The 7,925-nt window shown below is 41.9% G+C and overlaps 2 protein-coding genes and 1 non-coding gene across 3 annotated transcripts; 2 read left to right on the top strand and 1 right to left on the bottom strand.

The window, feature by feature from the left end:
- Positions 1-642: 642 nt before the first annotated feature.
- Positions 643-716, top strand: trnat-agu (transfer RNA threonine (anticodon AGU)). The gene has a single exon. It is a non-coding gene; the product is annotated as a tRNA-Thr (tRNA).
- Positions 717-1,593: 877 nt separating this feature from the next.
- On the top strand, positions 1,594-3,756 carry cmbl (carboxymethylenebutenolidase homolog (Pseudomonas)). Its single transcript, XM_053412728.1, has 6 exons — positions 1,594-1,719; positions 1,932-2,146; positions 2,282-2,389; positions 2,486-2,628; positions 2,714-2,805; positions 3,140-3,756. The coding sequence occupies exons 2-6, from the start codon at positions 1,932-1,934 to the stop codon at positions 3,317-3,319; spliced, it is 738 nt and encodes a 245-aa protein (XP_053268703.1). The 5' UTR covers positions 1,594-1,719; the 3' UTR covers positions 3,320-3,756.
- Positions 3,757-3,768: 12 nt separating this feature from the next.
- cct5 (chaperonin containing TCP1, subunit 5 (epsilon)) lies at positions 3,769-7,892 on the bottom strand. Its single transcript, XM_053412727.1, has 11 exons — positions 7,652-7,892; positions 7,179-7,239; positions 6,872-7,036; positions 6,126-6,324; positions 5,730-5,922; positions 5,285-5,434; positions 5,067-5,186; positions 4,756-4,941; positions 4,528-4,665; positions 4,227-4,407; positions 3,769-4,097 (listed from the first exon to the last, which is right to left on the bottom strand). Exons 1-11 carry the CDS (start codon positions 7,754-7,756, stop codon positions 3,970-3,972), a joined length of 1,626 nt encoding a protein of 541 aa, XP_053268702.1. The 5' UTR covers positions 7,757-7,892; the 3' UTR covers positions 3,769-3,969.
- Between the last annotated feature and the right edge of the window lie 33 nt (positions 7,893-7,925).

The raw sequence follows: 7,925 nt of genomic DNA, 5'->3' as shown, positions 1-7,925 counted from the left end.
TTACTGAAATATTTTGTGTCACAACATAGATAAGCTCAGTGTTTTTTTTAACCTTTTTTGCAAAGTGCTTCTCTATTTGTTACTATAAGATAAGATAGGTAAAATAATCCTTTACTCGTCCCACAGTGGTGACATTTGCAATATTACAGCTGCAAGAGTAAAAATATGTAACCTGTAATACTTTATACTGTTTATGGATAATAAAAGTTAAGTGTAAGGATGATAATACTCAAATGTAAGAAAATATCAAACGAAGAATATGAATGGAATACAAACAAGAAAGATTATGCACAGTGAATGGATGCACATGCACCATTGTATTGAACATAATGAGTATTGCACAGTTAAACCAGAGTTAAAGTTTCTGTCCTTAATGGGTGCGTGAAGTTCAACAGGGAGCAGATGTGGTTGTACAGTCTCACTGCTGCAGGAAGGAACCATCTATCCTCACACATCATTTGATGTTGTTGTTCACTGGGCAGGGGGGAGGTGTCAGAAAAGCACTAAGAGCAATGTCGGTGACATTGTAGGCAATGCGTCCTCATTAGAAAATAATATATAAATATACTGTACATACGCTTATTAACACCTAAGATAAATAAATTGAGGAGCAATTGTATCAGGTTTAGGGTAGATGTAGGAGGTGCCGTGGCTTAGATGGTTAAAGCGCCTGTCTAGTAAACAGGAGATCCTGGGTTCAAATCCCAGCGGTGCCTTTTGAGAGGGTTCCCTGAAGCTGGTAAGTGAAAGCTGTGTTATAAATGAAGAAACCTGAGGGGCCATTTTGTTTCGTCCTGAGTCACAGCAGCATGAAAACATATAGCGTGTGACTGTGACTAAGGGAGCAGATCAATGCTGAACACAGAAGAGAAGATGATTAACAAGTACACACAGACACACTCAAGCCCTCTGCCCCATGACAAGCCAGGACAATATCTCTTCTCATTTTATTTCTATTAATTAGTTTATTTGCCCATGTGTGATGGTCCCAGAGTCATAATGATAGTTGTTATTATTGTCATATCTATTATTATTATTGTTATTATTATTATTATTATAATTATTATATACTTGGAATTGGGAGTAAGAGTAACGATATAATTTGACTCAAAAAGTTCCCATTATCATACATTTATTTATTATTATTATTATTAAATATTTGGAATTAGGAGTAAGAGTAACGATATAATTTGACTTAATCTGAGGCAGATCAGGAAACCACGTCTTTCACAAAGTGCCTGTTTCTCCCCTGACAATTCCAATTATCATACCTTTATTTTGACGATTTAATTGTACTTCCGGTTCACTCCACGTTGATTTCCGACAATTGTAGAGTCTTCAATTCACAAGGATTTTTTTAAATAAAAAATTACACCAGACCAAAGTGTTGACTTGAATTTATCACTTGATCTTCAATTTTTATAGACATTTAAAAAAATAATAATAATATTTTCACATGTTTATGTCAGGAATCTTTTATAAAATTGGCTATAACAACATGTTCAGAAAAGACAGCACTGGTATTTTTAAATGATAGCCAAGCAACTTCTCATTGTATCGGGTGAAAAAATGTCAAGTTGAAACTTATTTTGAAGGTCACATCTGGATTCTCATGAACTTCCTGACAGGAGCTTTATATACAACGAAGTCACGCTTCAGGCTGCAACTTTTCCAGTTCTACCAAACCAGAGGGTTAGCGTATAAATCTCTGTCAATACGGTAGGCCGTGTTTTGGATCTATATTTAGATTTTAAAATACTAATTGAATGTTAAAATTCTGTCTGAAGCAAAAACTGCTGGAAAATGGAACAGACCTGCGGTGTAAAATGCTTTGTCATCATGACTTGAGTGCACAGAGAAATCTTTTGGTTGAGTGTGTGTCCAGATCAGATCCATGTGTCTTCCACCTCTGTGTGTATGTGTGTGTGCAGATGGCAAACGAAGCCAGGCCCTGCCCCTGTGAAATTGGAGACCGGATGGAATACGGAGGTCTGGGCCAGGAGCTCCAGATTGAGCACATTCAAGCGTATGTGGTCAAACCAGCCACTGCCTCTGACAAGGCCGTCATAGTCATACAGGACATCTTTGGATGGCAACTCCCCAACACCAGATACATGGCTGACATGCTGGCTGCCAATGGATACATGTATGGAAAAGTTCATGGAAAAGTTCATGGAAAAGCATAGCTGCACAGTGAGAGAAGCTCAGGTCACTTGTAGACTGAATGAGCAGGTTCATTATTTGGCTTTTGTGCATAAGATCTCCTCTTCTGTCATTACAGAGCTGTTTGTCCAGACTTCTACGTTGGGAAGGCGCCGTGGAGTCCATCTGATGACTGGTCCACATTTCAGGCGTGGCTTGAGGACAAGAAGCCAACAAACATAAACAAGTAACTAAGCATTGATGCATTGTCTTGTAGTTTTAGTTCATCAAACAGCTGATTTTCCAGTGGGATGAGGATTTCTGAGTGAAACGTCCTTTCCAGAGAGGTGGATGCGGTGCTGAGGTACCTGAAGGAGCAGTGTGGGGCCAATCACATCGGAGTGGTGGGCTTTTGCTGGGGAGGGGCCGCCACACATTACCTGGCCCTGCAGTACCCGGAGGTCAGAGCTGGAGTGTCGTGCTACGGTGCGTCCCTGCTACGCGGTGGTTAATTCAGTGTATGGAAGGAAGGCAACATGTTGAGATGATGCTCTTATGTGATGCTGTGCAGGGATCGTCAAAGAGAGGGAGGACAGTTATGAGCTGAAGTTCCCCACTCTGTTCATTTTTGCAGAAAACGATTACGTCATTCCACTGGATCAGGTGAGTAACCGTTAAGCTTTTGTACACACTCTATACTTTAAGCTGCCTAATGTCTCGCCATGGTACTTGACCACCAAATTGTATCAGAGCAGTAACACGCATATGTATGTTAAACATGTATAAAACATGTTAAATTACTCAAGCCCAACTGACAGTGTCTGCTTGAAATGTTCTGGGCTTGTTTAACAGAATAAACGATGCAGAAATGTTTTGCATTTATTTTCTGGTTGTGTATTTTATTTTTTATTATAAAGTAATTCATATAGTTTGTGGCTAAACTATAAAATATCAAGCCTGGGTCATTTCTTTGTCATAAGGTTTTTTTGCTATTCAGGTAGGAGTCCTTGAATCCAAGCTGAAGGAGAAATGCACAGTGGATCATCAGGTGAAGATCTTTCCTGGTCAGACTCATGGGTTTGTTCACCGCAAGAGAGAGGACATCAACCCCTCAGACAAACCCAGCATCCAGGAGGCCAGATCCGACATGCTCAACTGGCTCAGCAAGTACATGTAGATGAGGTGGGGACCTGCACACTGGATTCAGTTACTCGAAACAGAGGCTCGGAAGCAACTGGTGCCTTTAACCCCATTTCTCGTCATAGTTTACCAGCTTTCATGGGATAAAAATAGGTAATATTAAAACGTGATGGTGCCATTTGGAGTGAGGGGATTTAAATTTGTTTGGCTTTTGTCATTTCGGATATCCGTATGTGAAGTCTGTATCTTTAAATACTAATTCATTATTTTGAAAGGATATGTGAATGAAATTTGCCAAAATATGTGATGTATTTCTACCAGTTGGAATGTATGTCGTTGCACTATCTTCACGTAAGTGTATTCAATCATCTGTAGATATCTCCTTGTGAGCCAAAGTTTAGTAATTTTGTTTTATAAAAGATGATGTAATCCTCAAATAAAACAAGTTTTACCTTCAGCGGCTTGAAAACACAACAGCAGAGTCGGTTAATTTCAACAGACCAAGATTTTAATGGTACGAATTTTTACGATACGATTACAGCTTGAACATTTTGTATCAAATGATAAATAGCAGTATGCAGTGCAGTTTGGACATGGTGCTCTGGGGAACTGCCTAACACCTAGAATAGCACACTGATCAATAAGCGCAACAGGGCACAGCCGAGCCTTGTGACGTTCAGGAGTTCTCTAGTCCTCGCTCTCCCCCTGGCTTCGGATGTCGTCGATCTTAAGGATCATCTTTACCACCTGAGTCGCCAGCAGGATCTGCTGCTTCTTGCCGATCAGGGTCTCGATCACATGTTGGTGCTTCATGTCTGTGAAGGAAAGGAAAAGTCATTCAGTAAGTCTTGTCACTCTTCTTTAACACCGAAACGCAGCACTAATCCATCAGGTTGGAATAAAAAAGGTTAATACTCTAAGATCCTTGTATTGTATATCCTTACCATTGGTGTTGTTATTCAGACAGTCGATGCCGAGGAATGGGTTGTTTTCTTTGACCTGTCTGGCTCTGACCTCTGTCATGTTCTGGATAGGATTCAACCCACTGTTTTCTGCCAACGCCATTGGGATTACTTCTAGAGCATCAGCAAACGCCCTCATGGCATACTGCTCCAAAGATGGACACTAAAAGGAACAGAAGTCGAAAGATTGTATCAGCAACACGAGAATCATCATATACATTTCAATAGTAAGAGTAAATACTTTGAAAGTCATGATTTTAGTTGTCATGTTTGTGCTTCTTACTTTGTCTGCAGCCTGGTTGACAGCCAGGGCACATGCAATCTCTGAAGCTCCTCCTCCGTACACAACACGGTTATCTCTGACCAGGTTACGAATGACACACAGAGCATCATGGAGTGCACGCTTGGCCTCTTCAATGATCTGTTAGTTAGAAAAATAAAATAAGAGTAAACCAGGAGGGACTGAACAACACACACACTTTTGACAAAGGTAATAGTCAAATGTGCCTACCATTTTGTTGCCTCCCCGGATGAAAATGGTCACTGCCCTGGTGTTTTTGCACTCCTGGATAACCAGCATGTGGTCCTTTGTAGTACCAAAGGAGATTTCCTTCACCAAACCAGCTACGCCAAGTTTCTCTGGTGTCAGCTCAGAGAACCTCGGCACGATGCGGCCTCCTGTGGCAATGGCGATCAACTGTGGAGGAAAACGACTGACACTGTAAATTTAAATGCTAAAAATCAGGCAAATCCCTACTGTGTTGCAAATGAGAATGTTTTATTAAGAATGATGATTTCTGTCAAGTGACGAATGTCTCTCACCTCGATCTCAGGCCCTCCGACCCACCGCACGGCTGGCAGATCGTTCTGCAGCAGAAGGTGGTTGGCCTCATCGTCGAAGCCCCACTGACAGATGGCCAGGGTAGCCCCGACATCTTTGACCTAAAAGATAAATACAAGAGTAAATATTAAGATTAACCACGTGTCAGTGCAGATGTTAAGATTTCCATTTAAAGTAGTGTTGATGTTCCAGTACTAACCTGTTGGATCATCTCTGCAAACTTTTCCTTTTCATATGCCTGGAGTGCTTTGTAGTCTTCAACGGAGGTCACATCCAACTTATGTTTAGTCTTGGGCTTTGGGGGCTCAAACGGGCAGGTGAGGATAGCGATCTTAACATCTTTCAGAACCTGAGTGGTGACAAAAAATAACTGGTGTAAGAATTGCAAGAGGAAAATGCAATTTAACTTGTAGTATTGAGCGGATGTGGTAAAAAGCAAGAAATAGTTCCCATAGGATTTGTAGCCAATATACTGTAATTGAAGTACAGTTTAGTTTTGCCTAAATCGCTTTGCAATACATAACTAGTATTTTGATTCACAATACTTTCTTGTTATGATAGATTTTTTTATTTGTCCTTTTGTACTGCCAACTTAGTGATTCCTATGCCATCCTCTTGAGCATCAGATTTCCTTTGTCTCATACCTTGGGCATCTGAGGGTGGCTGAACTCCTTGTCCACTACGACTCCCTTGATGAGCTGTGTGTCTTCCAGCTTGCCTCCGACCTTGCCCTCCATCTTGATCAGCTCAAAGTCAACATCCTTCCTGTCCATGTCGGCAACAGTAAGGACCGCGTTCACTGCAATCTCTGCCATCTGTCTGTGGCACCGGTTGATACTGAAAGAACAGAAAATCAATGAGGATCTTAGCAGATCTTACCTTTTGCCTTGTAATTTAAATATAGCCTATGAAACAGCCCCTTTTAATTCAAGTGTGGAATTGTAACCTTTGAAAATGAAAAAAGTACAGGCCATGTACACAAATTAAGTTTTAGTAGCCTCATGAAAACATCCCAACACTACAGTTTCTAGAAGACTCACACTTTGGACCCCAGCGTTGTCATGGCAGTCTGTATGAGTGGTTCTCTGTTGTTGGGATCGAAGGGGAAGGTTTCTCCAATTCTGTCCAGCTCCGCGATGGCAATGATTCCAGCCTGGTCGTAACCGTCAGAGATCCTGATGGGGTGGATACCGCGGTCCAGCAGCTGCTCAGCCTGCTCAAGGAGAGCCCCAGCCAGCACTGAGGAGGAGGAGGGAACAAGACAATGGTCCATTACAGGTGGAATATGATGAGACAAGATCTAAATAAGAACTACAATGTGATTTATGTCAAGTACCCCTTGCTAATTTGATTTAGCATATGTCTGATGCACGTTATGATGTCACTGCTGCAAGGGGCCAACAGTTTTAGTGCATTTATGGGGAAAATATTCCAGTTGTTCCAGTGATGATATACCATTAAAAAACTGATATTTGCATCTACTATTGCGTGACATCAATGATCATTATGATGTCACTGCTGCAAGGGGCCAACAATTTCAGTGCATTTATGGGAAAAATATTCCAGTTGTTCCAGTGATGTTATACCATTAAAAAAACTGGTATTTCCATCTATTATTCCGTGACATAAATAATCAATGGGTTTAACCATGGACGGAACTATAAAACCATTTGTTTGCTGAGGCATTAGCTCTGGGACCCCAAGAACACCTCCCCACATACCTATAAAGCAAAATTTAGCCACCTAAAAAAACCACAAGTCCCACTTCAATCTTTCCTTCCCGTACCAACAACTCCAGTGGTTCCATCACCAATCTCATCATCCTGAGACTTGGAGAGCTCCACCATCAACTTGGCAATCTGGTGGTCCACATCCATCATGCTGAGAATGGTGGCTCCATCGTTGGTGACGGTCACTTCTCCATCCCTGTCAACCATCATCTTGTCAAGGCCTTGGTGCAAACATGGGAGAAAAGTAGTTGAGGAAGAGGGACATGAATGGAACTTGAGCTAAAAAAATAAATAGACAAAGAAGCCCCGCATCCATCTCTGCCAGCCTGATCGGAGGGAGGGGCACGTGTGGTCTATACTCACCATTAGGTCCCAGGGATGTTTTGAGCGTCGACGCAACTGCCTTGGCTGCCATAATGTGAGACTGCAAAAAAACACAATATGACGCAGATGTTACGTTCAGCTCAAATTTAAAATCAATCTCAATATCGATAATTACATCCAAAAGCGATGCACGATGCAGACTATGATTGTGTATAAAGGAAATGATGCGCAACCATAATAATCATTCGGGGCACAGCCCAATGCTACATAGCAACACCCCCCCTGACTTGCAGAACGCACATGGGCCGCATGTTAGCATGATTTGCTAATTCCGTAAACTCATGCTACTGAATTTCAATAGCATCCTAGCTTGTCAGTAAGATATATACTTAAGAATCAAAGATGACACCATATACCACTTCAGCTTATGTGTTAGGTGCTTAACGCCATGCGGCTAATAGCAAGTTAGCAACATGCTAACCATCATGCCACAGCTAGCTAGCCCATTGTACCTTAAGTGCGTCAATGCCCGAGAGCCGTGTCTTCTTGTCCTGGTCTTTAATGATGATGAATGGCCTCCCATACTCATCAAACGCTAATGTCCCCATACTGGACATGTTGGCTGGTGGATGCAGCCACTAAACAAGAGTTAAACTGGAAAAACGATGAGGTTTAATGGTGGATATCCGGAGTGTGGCTCAGCTAACAGCCGCACTGGTCTGCCGGCGACTTCTGGAAGACTCCACGGGCGGGGTGGGCGGAACCAAGTAGTGTGAATTGGGTTCC

This window comes from Pleuronectes platessa, chromosome 20 (genome assembly GCF_947347685.1).
Source record: "Pleuronectes platessa chromosome 20, fPlePla1.1, whole genome shotgun sequence".
Classification (NCBI taxonomy): domain Eukaryota; kingdom Metazoa; phylum Chordata; class Actinopteri; order Pleuronectiformes; family Pleuronectidae; genus Pleuronectes; species Pleuronectes platessa.
Note: the sequence above shows the minus strand (reverse complement) of the source record. Positions and strands in the feature narration are given on the sequence as shown.

Excerpts from the sequence above, each read along its gene's own strand:
- cmbl (XM_053412728.1), top strand. The coding sequence starts at position 1,932 with ATGGCAAACGAAGCCAGGCCCTGCCCCTGTGAAATTGGAGACCGGATG. Across the intron at positions 2,629-2,713 it reads AGCTGGAGTGTCGTGCTACG|GGATCGTCAAAGAGAGGGAG; the intron begins GTGCGTCCCTGC and ends GATGCTGTGCAG. Across the intron at positions 2,806-3,139 it reads ACGTCATTCCACTGGATCAG|GTAGGAGTCCTTGAATCCAA; the intron begins GTGAGTAACCGT and ends TTTGCTATTCAG.
- cct5 (XM_053412727.1), bottom strand. The coding sequence starts at position 7,756 with ATGTCCAGTATGGGGACATTAGCGTTTGATGAGTATGGGAGGCCATTC. Across the intron at positions 7,240-7,651 it reads CGGGCATTGACGCACTTAAG|TCTCACATTATGGCAGCCAA; the intron begins GTACAATGGGCT and ends GTTTTTTTGCAG. Across the intron at positions 6,325-6,871 it reads TGGAACCACTGGAGTTGTTG|TGCTGGCTGGGGCTCTCCTT; the intron begins GTACGGGAAGGA and ends CCTCCTCCTCAG.